General features: G+C 35.7%; 1 protein-coding gene across 1 annotated transcript in view; it reads right to left on the bottom strand.

Moving 5' to 3' along the window:
• Positions 1 to 19,109, bottom strand: part of LRP1B (LDL receptor related protein 1B) — a 1,918,909-nt gene that overhangs the window by 1,013,720 nt on the left and 886,080 nt on the right. The window contains exons 4-5 of the mRNA XM_047084146.1: positions 18,469 to 18,588; positions 14,297 to 14,425 (exon numbers count right to left, since the gene is read on the bottom strand). Coding sequence (XP_046940102.1) covers positions 14,297 to 14,425; positions 18,469 to 18,588 — 249 coding nt within the window. The remainder of the gene's footprint in view (positions 1 to 14,296; positions 14,426 to 18,468; positions 18,589 to 19,109) is intronic.

The raw sequence follows: 19,109 nt of genomic DNA, 5'->3' as shown, positions 1-19,109 counted from the left end.
TCTCCAGTTGCATCATTACCTCAAGTTCCCACATGCCAATGGAAGAACATCATTATCTTGGGTAATGAGGATGTCTCGCCAGAATAAATGTGATCTTATCAAATGCCATCCTTAGAGTCAGTGGACAGTTCCCAAAGGAACAGTTGCAAAGCACATTTTAGATGACTTTAGTCATAGGAATACCTACATCAACACTTCATGTGAAATAATAAAGACTAACTCTCCACATAGAAGAGACTGAAACATAAGAAAGCACTCAATGACTATACTTAGAGAACCAAGACTTAGATTGAATGAACCTTTCCAACAGGCTGTCAGTTGAGTCATGCTGGGGGAGCAAAAGTACCCTCATCTTCCTCACCATTCCCCATATGTGAACAGCATAAAAAATAGGTATTTTCTCTCCCAGTTATAAAGATGTGTATTTATGCTCTCTATGGCCAAAAGTTAGTTTTTTCCTATCATATATATTAACCAGTGCTAAAACTTTTGAAGACTGATTAGAAAACTGTGAATTAGAAGGAGAAACTTGAAAACATGGAGAAGATCATTTGACTAGATACCATAATAATGCCTATTTAAATGCCAGGCCACTGTAACTATACCCTAGCAAACATACACTTATCCTCTCATAGCCAAGAGTATACTGAATGTGTATGTATATACTTATAATATGTTTTGACAGACAGTTGATGCTAAATGAATGTTCTCAGAGTGAATAAAACTTACAACTTATTTTTAAGGTTTCATTTAAACTTCTTATTCTTCCATTCAATTCTAAGAATAATATATCAGTTATTTTCCTTTCAGATGATTAGAATGATGAATTCAGGTACTTACAAATAAATATAAACCTCATAAATACTTATGTTATAACAAATGTATGTATATATATGGATATACACATATATAAATGTTTATCATTTGTTATATTATGTTCTAATTTTCCTGTAATTGTGAGCAATTATCTCCACTAATAAAGTTCAGTAGGTACACCTTAATATATGTTGAGCCAAAGATAAAAACAACAAAAACAAAAAGATTCCCAGGTTCAACTCAATGAAAGGTTAAATAATGACTCACATGTAAAGTATATAAAATGAAGGGTCAGAGTAAGACTAAATGTGCAATCAAACAGAAAACTATCATCTATGCAGCCCAAAGAGTGGTTGTTAACCAATACAAATGTTAAATAATTGAAACAGGAATTTTTAAACTTTACTTTTAATACATCATATGCAAATTACATAAGGTCTCTAAAAATAAGAAAAATGGGATGCAGTTAGAAATGAGAACAGGGGCGCCTGGGTGGCGCAGTCGGTTAAGCGTCCGACTTCAGCCAGGTCACGATCTCGCGGTCCGTGAGTTCGAGCCCCGCGTCGGGCTCTGGGCTGATGGCTCAGAGCCTGGAGCCTGTTTCCGATTCTGTGTCTCCCTCTCTCTCTGCCCCTCCCCCGTTCGTGCTCTGTCTCTCTCTGTCCCAAAAATAAATAAACATTGAAAAAAAAAATTAAAAAAAAAAAAGAAATGAGAACAATGTTGACAATTATAATAAAAATCACACAACCTCTGTAGGAAGGTAAACTACCATATGAAACAAAATGAAGAGCAATCTGTGTAAAGATACTAAATTACAAAAAAATCATCTTGGGGCACCTGGGTGGCTCAGCTGGCTAAACGTCCGACTTTGGCTCAGGTCATAATCTCACGGTTCATGGGTTTGAGCCCCATAGGGCTCTGTGCTCACAGCTCAGAGATGGAAGCCTGCTTCAGATTCTGTGTCTCCCTCTCTCTCTGCCCCTCCCCTGCTCATGCTCTGTCTCTGTCTCAAAAATAAAAAAAATAAAAACATTTAAAAAAAATATTAAAAATATCATCTAACAGTGGGCAATAAAATAGAAATTGTTGAATGTAAAATCTTACTTATGAATATAAATATGAAGTATCTAGTTTAAAAAATAAGAAAAAGAAGTATTCAAATAATATTATAAATTATAGGTCAGACTCAAATAAGCCAAACTAAAAATATGAATGAAGTTAATATAAGTGGAAGAAAAAAAGATATACGGTTGAAAATTTTTCTTTTCCTGTCAAAAACATATATAGCCAAATTTTTTTCTCTGGTTTCCTCAACTACTTTTTAATGGAAAAATTTATTTACTGAACTGAATAACATTTATAATATCATGCCATATATTAAACTATTGTATAGTATTTTATAAAAAGTAAAATAAAATATGAGCCAAATGTGGAAACATCAAAGTGCTTTATAAACATTACTGAGCTGATGGCCAACATGGTGGAGAAGTAGGGGGACTTCCTGCGTCTCCCAAACAAAGAAGGGCTGAAGCTAAAGGACTTTGAACCCCAAGAGTCTGGGAGGAAAAGAGACTGAGTCTACCAGGGAGAAAACGGAACAACTTGAGGGAGCATAGGTGAATGATTGCGAACTGGGGTAGATAAAACCAGCTGCATAGGCATGAAGGGGAGGGATTCCCCTCTGCCAAGAGACAAAGGGAAGAGAAAGAGCGACTAGGGAAGCATAGGACTGTATCTGGACAAGAGAAAAAACTTGGGACCAGGATGGAGAGGGATCCCAACTTTAACTGCAGATTCCATCTTCAGACTGGGGCCAGCTGCCCTGTTCACACACCTGGGGAGGTGGGGAGTCACCTTAGGGTTCAGTGGTAGATCAGCAGTGCAGTCCTCAGCAGGAAAAACCGGTCCCTTCCCCTGAAGGGCTGCAGCACAGGACAAAACCAGCTGGAACCTCATATCAGGAGGTGTTCCCCCAGTACCGGGGCGCACAGAGCGGGAGTTTAATTCCCAGCCAAGCACCAGGGCAAAGGAGTCAATGGAGCAAGACAGACAGCCTCATCTATGCCTGCAGCACAGTGAGGATGGCTCCACAGGAGTGATTTGGGACACTGGGTCATGGAGAAGAGACTGGGGCATTGCCATGTTTCTCCCCACCACCACCAAAAACAGGGCCTCAGGGATGGTCTGCAGGGCCCACAGTGGAGGCAGGACCATCCTACACCAAACCACACCTCTCAGCTCTGGGTAACTACATATCTTCTGGAGTGAGATAGATGCTGTTGAACCAGAAGAACCCCTCCTCCTTCCCAGTGCTGCTGCATTGCCTAGATTAATTCTAGGACAATTCTTGACGTATAGATTTATCCCCCCCCCCATTTCTCCTTCTTATCTCTTCGCTCCTCTAGGCTGTTACTCTGGTTATTGGTTTGTTTAAATAGATATATTTAATCCATTCTCTTGATACATGTTCTACACCTTCTTTACATTCCTTTCTCTCTCTCCGAATTAAGCCTTTTAGTCTCTCTGCCTAGTCAATGTTTCTTTTTTCTTTTTCCCCACCCCTGTCATTTCTCTCTTTCTGTATGTTCTTCCATCAGCACTGCCTCCACCCTGTTTTCTACCCGTAGCTGGTGTTTCTGTTTTTTTTTTTTTGCTTTTGGATTGTTTTTAGTTTTTTGTCTTTTGTTTTTCTTTGTTTGCTTTATTTGTTTCTGTGTTTGTGTATTTGTTTTGTTTGTCTGTATGTCTGTTTTCCTTTCCAGGGCTACTTCAAGGAGCAAATCAAAGCACACCTAGTGGAGGGTCCAAAATATCACTACAAGTAGGGAAATAAAATAACCAAAGTCACAACAACAGAAAGCAAGTAACACTCTCCAAAAAACACCTCCTGAAGGGCCAGGCCACGGACAGAGTATAACCCCCCTTTATTATAGCATTGCTCGCAGGTGCAGAGCACATAACAAGCTTTTAAAAGTCATAAGGGACAGAAAACTAGGCAAAATGATGAAACCAAAGAATTCTCCTCAAAAGAAATTCATGGAAGAAGTGACAGCTAAAGAATTGATCAAAAGAGATTTAAGCAACATAATTGGAAAAAAAATTAGAATAATAGTCATAAAATTAATAGCTGGGCTTGAAAAAAGCATAGAAGACAGTAGAGAATCTATTGCTACAAAGATCAAGGTACTAGAAAATAGTCTGATGAATTACAAAATGCTATAAATGAGGTCCAAAAAAGAAAAAATGGATGCGGCCACAGCATGGATTAAAGAGGCAGAGGTGAGAATAGGTGAATTAGAAAATACAAATATGGAGAAAGAGAAAGCTGAGAAAAAGAGCGAGAAAAAAAATCCAGGATCACAAGGGGAGAATTAGAGAACAAAGTGATTCAATCAAATGGAACAATATCCATATCACAGGAATTCCAGAAGAAGAAGAGAGAGAGAGGGGCTGAAGGTATACTCGAACAAATCATAGTTGAGAACTTCCACAATTTGGGGAAGGAAACAGACATTTAAATTCAAGAGGCACAGAGAACTCCCTTCAGACGTAACTTGAATCGATCATGTACATGACATATCAAAGTGAAACTGACAAAATACAAAGATAAAGAGAGAATTCTGAAAGCAGCTAGGGATAAACAGGCCTTAGCATACAAAGGTAGACATATAAGAATAGTAGCAGACCTATCTACTGAAACTTGGCAGGCCAGAAAGGAATGGCAGGAAATCTTCAATGTGATGAACAAGAAAAATATGCAGCCAAGAATCCTTTATACAGCAAGCCTGTCATTCAGTATAGAGTGAGAGATAAAGGTTTTCTTAAACAAACAAAAAGTGAAGGAATTCATCACCACTAAACCAGCCCTATAAGAGATCCTAAGGGGGACTCTGTGAGTGAAATGCTGCAAGGACCACAAAGTACCAGAGATATCACTACAAGCATGAAACCTACAGATATCACAATGACTCTAAACCCCTATCTTTCAATAATAACACTGAATGTAAATGGACTAAATGCTCCAACCAAAAGACATAGGGTATCAGAATGGATAAAAAAAAAAAAACAAGACCCATCTACAAGTGACTCATTTTAGACCTGAGGACACCTTCAGATTGAAAGTGAGGGGCTAGAGAAGTATCTATCATGCTACTTGAAGTCAAAAGAAAGCTGGAGTAGCAATACTTATATCAGACAAACAAGACTTTAAATTAAAGGCTGTAACAAGAGATGAAGAAGAGCATTATATAATAATTTCAGGGTCTACCCATCAGGAAGAGATAACAATTATACATGTCTATACACCGAATTTGGTGGCACCCAAATATACAGAACAATTAAACACAAACATAAACAATCTTATTGATGAGAATGTGGTAACTGCAGGGCACTTTAATATTCCACTTATAGCAATGGAAAGATCATCTAGAGAGAGAATGAATAAAGAAACAATAACTCCTATTCACAAATAGTTCCTGTTTGAAAGATGGGTCTGTAAAAAAGCCACATTTAATTTGTTCCCTAAAAAGAATATACTGTCTCAGTATTTGCATGTTTATGTATTCATTTAACAAATTTTCTTTTGAGCACAGCCAGCTGATGTCAGGTACTGCTCTAGATGCTAGGGACAAAGCAGTTAACAAAAGTATTAAACTCCTGTTTTCATAGAGCTTACATTTTAGTGAAGAAAGCAGACAATAAGCAAACAAATAATATTTCATATTGTTTGACAGTGATAAATTCTGTGAAGAAATGTAAAGCATTAGTAGTAATTGGGATGCAAGATGCTCCTTAAAGACAATAGTTCAATTCATTATATATCTAAAAGTTTGAAACAAAGGGTTTGAGAGAAAGAATGGTGTCAAGGATGATTCCAATGTTTTGCCTTGGACAACTGGGTGAATGAGTAGGGGCTGATGTTTACCACTGTCAGGGAGAGAATCAAGACTGTGCGACACAAACAAATTGATATTTCTATTATATTTCCAATGGAGATATTGAATTGGATTTTAATATCCAAGTGAGTTTGGTGTTGAACAGAGAAGCCAGGTCTGATGATGCAAACTTACAAATCTCAGTCTCTAGATGTTTTATACAACCATCAAAGATGTGTTTTTAAAGTCATGATACAAGATGAGAGCACTTAGGAAATCAATAGAGACGTCCAAAGAACTGAACACTGATCATGCCAAAATAATGAGGATAATGTAGCAAAAAAAAAAAAAAAAAAAGAGAAAAAAAAATTCCCAGTAAGCTAAAAGGAAAACTCTAAAATGTACTGCTTTAAAAAGGAAAAGTATTCAAAAAGGAGACAACGATTAGTTGTGTGGTAAGCCCTATAACTAAGTAATTAGGCAACTGGAGGTCACTGGTACTCCTGACAGTAGAAGTTTAAGTGATTCATAAGAATATAAGACTAATAGGGGTGCCTAGGTGGCTCTTTTGATTGGGCATCCAACTTCAGCTCAGGTTATGTTCTCACAATCTGTAGTTCGTGCCCAGTGTCAGGCTCTGTGCTGAAAGTTCAGAGCCTGGAGCATGCTTCTGATTCTGTGTCTCCCTCTCTCTGGCCCTCCCCCGATAATGCGCTATCTCACTCTCTCTCTCTAGAAATAAACAAATATTCAAAAAAAATTTTTTTAAATATAAGACTGATTTAAGTGGGCTCAAGACAGAAGGGGAGAAAGTAAATAAAGGAAAAAAAACACATTCTGTGAGTTTTTCTATAAAGAGAGAAGAAAAATGGAGTGGTAGCTGAAGAGGAATGTAGGTTCAAAGAAAGCTGTTTACTATCATCTTTACAACAAGCTTATATGCTGATGGGATGATCCAGCAGAAGTGAAAATAGAAAACAATTATATGAGACTAATTCTTGAGTAGGAGAGAGAATTTGGGATTGGTCCACAATTGCAGAGAGAGGCCTTAGGTACTAGCACAGTGTGTTCTTTCACTCAAACAAGAGGATGGTGAAGTGATTAGTTCTAGATACAGATAGATTGGTGCATTTAATAAACTTCAGGGCGAGAAAGTTCTCTTCTGATTGCTTCTATTTTCTCAAGTAAATATGACACAAAATCATCACGTTAGAATAAGGAGACATACGAAAATTCATTATCTAGGGGTAGAAAAGGAAAAGGTCATTTAATCTATTTCACTGTTTTCTGACCAGGCTGCCAAAGGACATAAACATACAACCTATACTTAAGATTGCAATTTTTTACTTTGTTATTAAAAAGACAGATTAGTTCTAGGTAGGTACTCAACAGTGATTATATACCAAACTTCTAGGTACTTTACCAGATATATTCTTGGCAATTTGATGGTATGTTGTTTGAAACTTCTAAAGACTATTAAAATATAATTTATCTAACAATTTTACACATGTAACCTGTCATGGAAAACACAGATGGAGGCTCTGTGAGTCCTAGTGTTACCAAGAAACGCTCACATACATTTAAAACTGTAATCAATACGATGCATTTTCTTTTCTCAGGACTAACATAACTCTAAGCAGCTTGACTTGGAAGAATATGCAGACTACCAGTCATCAAAGTCAAGGGCAAGTATGTTCTCTAGAGGGAGGAGTGCAGGAGAGGTACTCTCTAACTATGGTTATTTCTTTGTTGATTGCTATTGATACAGGGGATGCCTTGAAGGCACTCTGGAAGAAAAAAAAATTTTTCTTATTAGAAATGACAAAATATTACCTTTTTCTCAGCTTTATTTTTCCCTGAGAATTTCAATAGTTGTATACTTCTACTTCTCCCAAAGTAATAGAGAAGTTATACACATATGTATATCCTTGCCTTACTTTCAAATTGAATAACTCATAATTTCTATGAATTAAAATGTGCTTCATTTGTTTTTAATTTTCATTATATGTCCAACTTAAGACAAAAAAGGGAGTGCATTTGATCTATAATTGTAGTGCATGATATGATCTATCACATGTTCCAAATTGAGAATTTAATTAATAGTTCAATAGCTATTCTACAAAAAATTAAATATAGAAATATAGATAGAAATTTACACCTAGATGTTACGTCACTTGTAAAAATAAAGTTTATCAATTCTCAAATCTAGAGTAGAGCCCATAAATGTGGCCATGTGATTCTTCATAACCATACAAAGAAGTCCTTAGCTAACTTGCAATTATGATGTTAAGTAGTAAAGCAAGTGAAAACATGCTTTTCTTTTTTTCCTACATCTGGTATTTTCTTACACTCTGGATAAATCAAAGGTGTCATGACACATAAGACACCATGGTTATGTTCTCTAAGATGTCAAGAAAGGTGCAACACTGTGAAAATGATGTCCTCTTAGAAAAAAAATCAAAACAAAATAGAAAAAACACACATAGAATATTCATGCGCAGTTTAATAACTCAACACAGCATACTCATTAATAGGGTTTGGGTGGGGAAAAAATGTGTGATATTTAATTTGGGTAATGGAAATTCTATCTGAAATCATTGCCCTGGTCTGTCATGGAATGTGATTTCCAACTAAGAGCCAGAAAAGAAGTAGGGTATGAATAGTCCAGGAAATAGAGAAATATGTTGATTGGTCAGGCTAGGTTTTCAAAGGCAGCCTGTGAAACTCTAGCATTTCTCTAGGACAGAGCTTTAGGCAATACCACATGATTGCAGGCAGAGTGGCTTGGTCTACAGCTATATCTGCATAGTCAGCACACTAGGATTAATGTCAGTCTGAGAAGGGCTTGGGCTAGAGGGCACATTTGTGGACATTATGCATATTTTCACCAATCATTTCAATGTCACTACTACAGCAAAGGTAGCATGAGCCCTGATTAACAGGATAAAACTGGGAAAATACCCCACTGTTTTTTGTTTTCATCTTTTCCAGCCTTTTGGCATTCCTTTTACCAATCCTCAAAATCCCAGTCCCCTATTCTGCTTCCTGGATGTTCACAAAATTGCTTAAAGCATCCAAAAAAAAAATTACCAAGCACATACTCTGAATTAGGCACTGACTTACTTCTCTGCCACTTACTATTTACCATAGTATACATAATTTCTTCCATGTATATGTGACTGAGTAAAGAACAGCAAATTTGGGTACCTATGCTGGTTATGGTCCACTAGGCTCACTCCTAGCTCAGAGTCTCATATACCATCATGTCATCCAATGCCATTCTCAGTTACCTACCCCACAATAAAATGACAACTTGGACAGGAACTAGACCTTTGGACTACCTAAAAATAGCAAAACCTATGGATAGTGAATCTTCAGATGTCAAGACATAATCACATATCATTCTGAAGGAAGCCATTCTTATCCAGATGGCATAGTGAAATAGATCTGACCTACTTAGTCTCATAAATTATCAAAGTTACTAAGACTTAATATGTCACCCTCCCTAAGAATACTCACATTTTAATATAGAGTGCTTAAAAAAAAAACAAAGAGAACAAGGCAATTACATTGTAATAACTGAATTCCAAGCATTTCAAGTGGCTGATGAGGCTATGACACTATGAACAAGGTACTCTTCCTTCGCTATACTGCCACTTGCCTATTTCCACACAAGCCGAACCAGCACCTGCATAAAATGTTGAATGATCCCTCTACCTTCTAAAGGAAAAATTTAAACTATACATTAGATAATAACAGAATTGGAGGTAGACATAGGAGTTATAGGACATTATATTTTGTTTTATTTCTTTTTCTAAGAATTGCAGCAAAGAAAACAGTGAGTGGTATGAAAACATTCCCTAGCATTGTCTAAGGTTGTGATTCTGTGGATTATATAGAAATTATGATTTGTGTTTCTTACGCCTAAGAGTTCCATTGCCTAAATGGTCTCCCCACTGTCCCAATCAGTGAATAGCATAGTATAAACTGTAATGGAATCCTAAAGTTATTTAATGGACTCTCTTGACTCACTACTCTAGTTCACTACATGGCAAAGAGGTACACTCTCTCTCTCATGGTGCCACTTATTACAGTGTCTCTACACTGATGATACAATTATTCAGTGCTCTTTATTCTGGGACTGCTTTAGTGCAATCAGTAGGGTCCTACTGGTACTGTAGAACTGTAAACTGGGTTAAGTGCCTGTCTTCAGCAAATGGTCAGGAGACTGAAAAGTACAGTCCAATGAGCCTGACTTTATCAGGAGTAAACCTGGCAACAGTTCATAAGTTAAACACCCTTGGCTATTTCATTTTTACAGGTTCTGCAGGAGCCCACTTTTATAAAGCCTTAGGTGCCCACATTTAATGCTTACTTCTACATTAAAATTTGTCTAAATCATTTAAAAGAAAGTAAATTAAAAAAAAAACCTTTTCATTTTCAGATTTGACAACTCTAGAACTCTAATCTCAAAAAAAAAGTATACAGTGAGCTTAAATGGATATGCATAGATATTTTAATGATTATGTTTAAAACATTTTTAAAAAAACATTTTAACATTTATTTTTGAAAGAGCACAAGCAGGGGAGGGGCAGAGAGAAAGGGAGACAATCTGAAGCAGGCTCCAGGCTCTGAGCTGTTAGCACAGAGCTGGACACGAAGCTCAAACTCATGAACTGTGAGGTCATGACCCAAGCCAAAGTCGAATGCTTAACCAACTGAGCCACCCAGGTGCCCCTAAAACATTTTTTCAAATGACAAGTCCTTACGTCGAATTAAAAATTTACTAGCTTTTGGGTCACCTGAGTGACTCAGTCAGTTGAGCGTGGGACTCTTGATCTCGGCTCAGGTCAATGATCTCATGGTGTGTGAGTTCAAGGCCTGCATTGGGCTTTGGGCTAACAGCACAGAGCCTGCTTGGGATTCATATTCTCTCTCAATCTCTCTCTCTCTCTCTCTCTCTCTCTCAAAGTAAATAAACTTACAAATTGTTTTTAAAAATTACTAGCTTTTAATGTGTGTCCCATTCCAAAGTTATGAACATTCCATTATGACATTCATATTCCAGTATGTCTCCCACTACATAGTACTGTAACTATTATATAAAATTATTGTTTAATGTACATTATAAACTTTCTTCCATTTGGAAATTATTCACTTTGATATCAAATGGATATTTGGACTAGATTACCTTTGAGTTACTTCCAACCTTGAAATTATTGATTCTACATTTCAGGAATCAGGTCAATCTTACCACGCATAGAAAAGAAATTGTCCCTGTTGCATGAATTAACAGGAATGAAAAGGACTCTTGCCTAACATTAATTTCTTCCCCCATCTACCAAAAGGTCTAAAATCTCCTACCCCTTATTAGTTATTTATTAAAGGTGCTTTTAAGGCTTGTGAATTTTACTTGGATTCAGACACTATATTACAAAGACAGTATATTACAAAGGTGGGATAATCAATTAATAGTAATTAGGTAAATTAATCTAAGTTAATTGTCATATTGAAAATAAGACCCCACAGACACATTTTGGGATGAATAGCTGAGGAATGACCATGTTGTTATTCTGTGCTGAAAGCTATAAGCAGCTTCCTAGCCAACTGAATCTGCCTCTCTCTGACTTCACAGAAAAGGCTATTCTTTCAAGAACTTTTTAGTTTTCCCATCTATTATTTAGCAAGCCTTTTGCAGAACCCTGCCCTTGGATCTAGTTTTAATTTCCCATGTATCCCATGGGCTTGATATTTCTTTCTCCCTTTCTCTCTTTCTTTCTTTTGTCTATAAATCTTTTACACACATCCACTGTTCTGGACCAGCCCATTCTAACCTCCCATAGTTTCTCATGCTCCCATATTCTGAGATGTCTGGAACTCTGGCTTGTAGAAAAAAATAGGTTTTAGAGTCCAGTAGGGTAGGATTGTAAAGAAAGAAAAAAGAGGGGCCAATCTAAGCAGCCAGGTAAAGGAAATAAGGAATAGCAAAGCCTTAAAACAAATGTGGTTTAATTCAAAACATTTTCCTAGCACTCATCAGTCATGGCAACACTACAGTATAACATCGCCACAATAATGTAAGGCTGATGCATTAACTAACATTTTACATATAACTGAAGCCAAAAGTATCCTCTGGTTCATTTGTTATCAATTTGAGAAAACCAAAGCAAAAGTGATCGTTTTCCTTTAGAATTTGTACAAATACATTGGTTCAAACATCTATGTGACCTTTAGAACTAGTCAATATATGGTATAGACTTGTATCATTTACTATATTACTAGCAACTCATTTTTCTAAAACTATAAACCCCAGGAACATTCTCATAAAAACTGTATCTTTCAAACTCTGTAGGCTAATATTGTCATCAAGCCAACCTCCAAGAGGTGAAGGCTTTTATATGTTCCATTATCAATTCTAGATTCATCAAATCTCCTTGATTCAGCATTATATTATCATGTACCATCCCTCTCTGGTTACATTGTTATTGGCAGATACCTTCTCCACACAAAGAAAGGAAGTGCCTCTTTGTATAGGGTTTATTACATTACACCCTCCCTGTAAAGCCACAGCAATATTGTGTGGATCAATAGAAACCGTAAAGAACAAGCCTTCTACTTCTTCAGCCCATCAATATTTTAAGTCAGAACTCTCAGTGGTGGGAAAAAAGAATATGCGACCTGATTTAATTTTTCTCAAGGATTGCCCCCCCAAAATAAATGTGGCCTCATAAACCAAGTCAATAATTCAAAGAAGTAAACTAAGAAGTAAAAGAGTTTCTGTCTAATTTGGTATACAAATGTCTTGTAAATAATTTAACACACTGTCTCAGGGAAATGGTTGAAAGTATAGCATGAGGTTATGTTGTAGAGGGAGACAGCTGTGGCTGTTTGCGAAGCAAATCCAATGCTTTGCTCAATCTATCTTCAAAAAAGGGAATGGAATGCTATCCCATGCTTCATTTTATAATTGCTAATAAAAGGGGATAAAGGGGCACTCAGTAATTCATCAAAACATCATAATTTGAAAACCCATAAAATGAAACCAGATTTGAGAAAACTTAGAAGCTAAATGGAATAGCATGTACAATATTTCCTCGTATTATTCTTAATTCAGCCCACAAAATATTAGCATTATCCTATTGTTACTAACATATCTCGAGGCTATTTCATTAGTAAATCATCTACACTTACTGAGTGTTTACAATAGACTGAACACTGTGCTGAAACAATAGGCTTCTCCCCACCCCCCTCCCCCACCAGGGACAAGGTAATAGGAAGGCAGTTTTGAAACAAGAATTCCAAATACTTAAGAGTGTAGCATTCATGGGGCTCCTGGGTGGCTCAGTTGGTTGAGCGGCTGACTTGAGCTCAGGTCATGATCTTGCAGTCTGTGAGTTCGAGCCCTATGTGGGGATCTGTGACAACAGCTCAGAGCCTGAAGCCTGCTTTGGATTCTATGTCTCCCTCTCTCTCTGTCCCTCCCCACTCATCCTCTGTCTCTGTCGCTCTTTTTCTCAAAACTAAATAAATATTAAAAACATTTTTTAAAAAAGAGTGGAGCATTCATCTTAGTAATTTTAACCAGAAAGAAAAGTTCATTCCTTCTTTTTTTTTTCTTTGCTTTATCCTTTGCTTCCTTCCTTCTTCCCACAAATATTCACTGAGTACCTATGTGTTCCAGGCTAGATCAGAATTCAGTAAATAACAAAAAACAAAACTCACAAGTTCCATACTCTCATAACACTTCCATTATTCTGAAGAAATCATGATAAGCAAATGCATAATGGGGTTCATTTCAAATGGTAGTGGTATAAAAAAATAAAAATGAAAAATCATAGTGATTGAGGAAGAATACATAAATAAATAAATATGGGAAACAAGATAGTGATGGAGAGGGTACATACTGTTAAGCAGAATGGGCAGCAAAGGCATTCTGAATGTAGCCATTTTAGCTAAGCTTTGAATGGTAAGAATGTGCATATCATAGGGAAAAGCACTGCAGGCAAATAAAACATTAAGTGGAAAGACCTCAAGGCAAGAGCAATGCTGTTGAAGAACAACAACAACAACAACAAAAACATCATAGCTGGTGTGTGATGAAAGGAGAGAGTAGCACTAAGTGAGACTGGAAAGGTAAATGTTGCCAGACCATTAGGTTCTTACATGTCTTGTGAGAAGTTTGGATTATATTAAGATGAGTGAAAGTAATGGAAGATTTTAAGCTGGAGAATGAAGTGACTTGGTTTCTATTTTAGCAGATCACTTTATTATGCTGAGTATGAATTTTGGTGAGAAAGCAGGAGCTCAAAGAAACCAGTTGAGAATCTATTTCCTAGTCTAGGAGAGAGATGGATGATTAACATCAATTCATTTCTTTTCAACAGGTTTTGTCAAAAATTAGAAACTTCCTTTTAATGGAAGGAGTTCTGCAATGATTAGTGACAACCGAAATAACTACTCTGGATTTTTAAGTATGGATCAGGGAATTAAAATGAAGGGGAAAAAATCGATTTCTTTCAAGTCCATATTACTCTACTACATTTCTAACAAAAAGGAACTGAAAAAAGGAAATAAATTATAGAAGGACAAAAACCATAACTTACCGTTTTTGGCTTTGCAAGATCTGTTGTCTGGCTGCATTATGTAGCCCTCCACACAACTGCAAGCATAGGATCCGTATGTATTTATGCAGGTCTGGCTGCATGCACCATAAATAGCACATTCATCTTGATCTACAAGGAAAATGGGCATCATTTGTAAGCAGATTTATTGTTGGGCATTTTGTTTCTCCTGAAAGAAATTTTCTTTTTCAAATTTTGGAAGGAGATTATTATTTTAGAAAGGAAGAGCCAAGTCCAAAAGTCTTTTCAAAACCACACTAACTGAAAGTCAAAATTCAATATTGCTTTAATAGTTACAGAGATGCAAGATCAAACTTAATACCTAATATTTTATTTTAAAAGAGAATTTATTTGCATTTCTCATGGGCGGGATAGAAGTCCCTATATCCTTTTCAAAGACAAAAATGCATTCCAAAGAATATTTGCTGAATAGATCTAGTGTTCATGACAGACTTTTTCACTATTGTAACAAAGAAATTAGTCTAGTAACATGGTTTTAAATGAACAGATTAAGAGTTCTGAGCCAAACTATGCAAACCACCCTCACTAAATCAAAAAGAGGAAACTATTAAACAGTGTTTAAAAGAAAAAAATCTTCTTAAATTTTATTTTTATATCTAGGGTCCTCTTTCTATTCTTTACATTCTTCCTCTCCCTATACTCCTTCTTCCTGCATCTTGTTCAAATCTCTATAAACAGCAAGTACTTAATGATTCTTAACCAACCAGGAAAATAAAATTTAAAAAAAATTGTGTCAGCTAATAACTTTGGCAAATGTACATTCAGCCTGTCCTGTGTACATGTATGGTACTAATCCCTGAAGAAACAAAAAAATTTTTTTGATGCAACATGGTTCCTACCTCTAAGTGAAATAAGTCTAATGAAATATAATTTCGATTCTATGCATTTCCTTATAATAGAGGCACAGTCTGGTTATGATAGAAACACAGGGAAGTGAACTGGCTTGGAATTAGAGGTAGAATATTAAGTGAAGGCTGCATACTGAGTTTAAAGGATGATGTGGACTTTCTCAGATTAAGTAAGATAGGATAAGATGGAAAGTGGCACTCCAGTTAAAACAGCATAGTGGGGATTTCAAAGGAGCATAAGGGGTCAAGTGGAATAAGGGCACATAAGGAGAAGTGGTAAGAGATGGCACTGAGTAAGTAGTTTTGGGGTCAGATAATGAAGTTATTTGTATGCTAAAGGGTTGTACATTATACACAGGAATTGGGAAGGCATCATTAGAGCTATCTAATCAACTTTATATTTTAAAACTAAATAAACATATATAAAACTGGATTGGTGAATGTAGGGAAGAGATCCTGAAAAATTAGCTATGTGCTAATTTCACACAAGAAATTGTATTTTGATGCCATTATACTTCAAACAAAGTGGTGGGGGGATGGAGGAAAGGGAATGGACTGAAATGTTTAAGAAACACAACAGACTACATGTGAAGACTGGATAGATGGAAATGAGTGGTGGTACACTAAAATCAGTGGTATGATAAAAATATGTATTTATTCCTTATCCTCAGTGTCTGGCACAGAGTTCCTAAAATCTTTATAATTTTCTGAGCAATAGCAGTGTCTTTTGTTATTTAGGAGTCCCTTCAGAATATACCTTAGTCTAGGCCAATGAGGTGACTCAGGGTGGGACCACCAGATAATGCCAGGATGGCATCACCAGAAAGATCAAACACACAATTAAAGGGTGGGAACTCTCAGCCAACCCTCTGAACACCGAACTAAGAAAAGAGTTTACTAAGGAAAAGCAAAAATATTCCTGAGTAACTAAGGGGCCATTTAAATTGGGAAACTGCATTTGCATGTCATTAATTTGCACTTTTCTGAGATTTCTTTGTCTTCATATAACAGCTTGCATTCATGGACAGTTTGTTTGAAGTAAGTTGCTTTGGGGATAAAAAAAAATAGAATTTGAAGCTAAGTTTCCACTGATAATAAAAGAAATTAAACATTCTATTTGGTAAAATCCAGCCCCTAGTGGCAGAAATGATTCTTATCAATTTTCAGATTTTTCAACCTTAATTTTATTGGTTTCTATTTTAGTTTTTCTGACATGATTGTGCTATCCAGGATAGCAATATGATTAATCATTTTTTTGTTGTTGTTCTTCTTAACCAGAATGCACTGCTATAACATTCATGTAACTTCACAAAATTGGCTGCAAAGGAATAGGCATGTCATTACTTATAATGCTGCTTTCTTTCTCCCTTTAAGGACAGAAATTACCCTGGAAATAGGCTTCAGGAAGGCATAAATGATGCTCAGATATGGCCATCCAGGAGTGCAGAGAAAGTAAAAAGAGTTCCTCTTTCATTGGTGACCTTCCATACTGATTGATGCCTAAGTCCTCACTAACATTCAAAAGAAGATATTGATTATGTTTTTTTTTTTATGGATTTAATTAGGAGATTGGGGAGAAACAGATCCATGCAAAAGCAGCTGAAAATCCTGACTACTACAGGACTTAGATGTAGCAAAAGAGTAAGGATGCTGTATAGGTATATTAGCCTACCCTGTGTGAATGGAAAGAGCTGTTTTGAACTGGAAATTGCATGCATGTATGCATTCAAGCAAAAGTACTATTCATATATGGCTGACATTAATGATTATACAGTGTCTAATGTTGCCAGATCTTCTGTTTTTTTTTTCATAAAGTCTGAGATTTTGTGTGTAATCTTCTGATTTTTTAATTTTGGTTTAAAAATGGTGAGTCAAATAAACATGGACTATTTGGTCCACATATAGTCAGATTAAATAGCCTCTGTGTGTGACAAATATTTAATAATAAATGTTTCTGTAATATTTGTATTATACAGAAAATAAACAAACAACAAATGAAAAATTCAAGCCCAGATGTACATTAAAAAGCAATGAGCCTTTTCAAGGCAAGAATAAGTAAGCTCTGTAGACCCAAGTTTTAGTCCCAAGTCTATTACTAAGAAGATGTGTAAGACTTAAATAAGTCACTTAATTTCTCAGGGTCTCACTTTTCTCACTTCTGTCATTAGAAATTTGAACAATATTCTCTCTGAGAACTCTTTCAACTTTAAGATTCTGTTACTAGGGGCAAGTGATAATTTTAAAGCAAAGGTTTAATGTAATCGGCAAAGCACCACTTTCTTTACAAAATAGTTTGTTTATTAGTGGCTCTGGCAATGCAGATATTGTTTGATCATATATATAGATTCTACATTTTATATTTTCTATATATAGATTCTAAATACTATATAAAATAATGTGTTACTTATATTGTGAATATATCAGATTTATATGTATATATTAACCTATAAATAATGGAAATGAATAGAATCAAGAAGTAACCTAGAATTGTTTGGTATGGCAGAGTGGAGTCATTTCAGAGAGTAAACATGTGCTATAGAGCATTCACAAAAGCAAGGATTAAGACATTAAAAACACACATAAATATTTTTATGTTCATCATTATTGCCATTGGTAAAATGCCAACTGCCAGAATCACTAATCCAAAAAAAGTAAAAATTGTAAAGAATGTTACATGACATCATTAACCTACCTCAGTTAGTAACAAATGTCTACTTCCCTGCAGCTATATAACTAGCAGAAAACATTTAGGAAGTTAAAACCATTTGTGGCTCAGTCAGTTAAGCGTCCGACTTCAGCTCAGGTCATGATCTCACAGTTTGTGAGTTCAAGTCCCACATTGGGCTCTATGCTGACAGCTCGGAGCCTGAAGCCTGCTTCACATTCTGTGTCTATCTCTCTGTTCCTCCTCCACTTGCACTCTGTCTTGCTTTCAAAAATAAAGATTAAAAAAAATTAAAAGAAAACAATGAATCCAGTGTTTGCACAGTTAACCCCAAACCACTTCCTATTGTTGACATTTCCCATGTTTGACATTATTGCAATATGAATTGAAAATTGATTGGCAAAAAATGCATATTTGTTATGTTTATGTATATGGTTTATGGGGCAGTATCATATTTTAAATCAAAGGAAACAAAAATAACATAAACAGTGTGTGAAGTATATGGTAAGTGCTCTAAGATACTTTATTAAATTTCTATTAACTAAGCCTTTGTAAAAAAAAAAAAAAAGAAAAAAGAAAAAGGGAAAAGAAACAGTAATAAAGTCATGTATCATACTTACCTCTACAGCTTCTCCCATCTTCTTTCACTTCAAACCCATCCTCACAGTAACATCGTGTACTATTTCTGACCACTGCACATTTATACTGACAATTCAACTGCTGGCAATTGGGTAATAGTTCTGTGAAAGAAAATCAAAGACACTATGTCAATACAACTGTGCACACATGTGTACTGTTTTAAATTTAAATATTGTTAATATTTACTCTGTGCATGACCACGATAATATAGTTCTCATTGGTCTCCTCAAAACTTTCTGTGGTTGGTTGAGAAAACAAACAATACCTATTCCCTCTAAAATATGTTGGCTTGTATTTGTCTGAAGTATTGTTAACAAAATTTTAGATTTGTTTGGTCGTTTACTTTTTAGCTTATTATGGATGTTCAAAGTCACAAATCTTTTCAAATTCTGATAAATTAAATTATTTCAAGAGGAAAAATGTCAACCCAGTGGTTGATTTCAACATTTATGCATTTCTTATCTGACACACTAATTGATTTTCTATCTTTTAAGGGCTTGTTTTGATTTACAATCCATGTGTAACCTTCATAGCAATCAATGTGAATATATTCCATTTCAATAATTTGTCTTTCATTGGTGGCAAAATATAAGACAAATACTGGACATAATATATTTCATTA

Source organism: Lynx rufus, unplaced genomic scaffold, assembly GCF_022079265.1.
Source record: "Lynx rufus isolate CCGP_SWC_20201006 ecotype Redwood Valley unplaced genomic scaffold, mLynRuf1.p SCAF_2, whole genome shotgun sequence".
In the NCBI taxonomy this organism is placed as follows: Eukaryota; Metazoa; Chordata; class Mammalia; order Carnivora; family Felidae; genus Lynx; species Lynx rufus.
The sequence above is the reverse complement of the archived record's forward strand: the minus strand, read 5'-3'. Positions and strand labels throughout refer to the sequence as shown.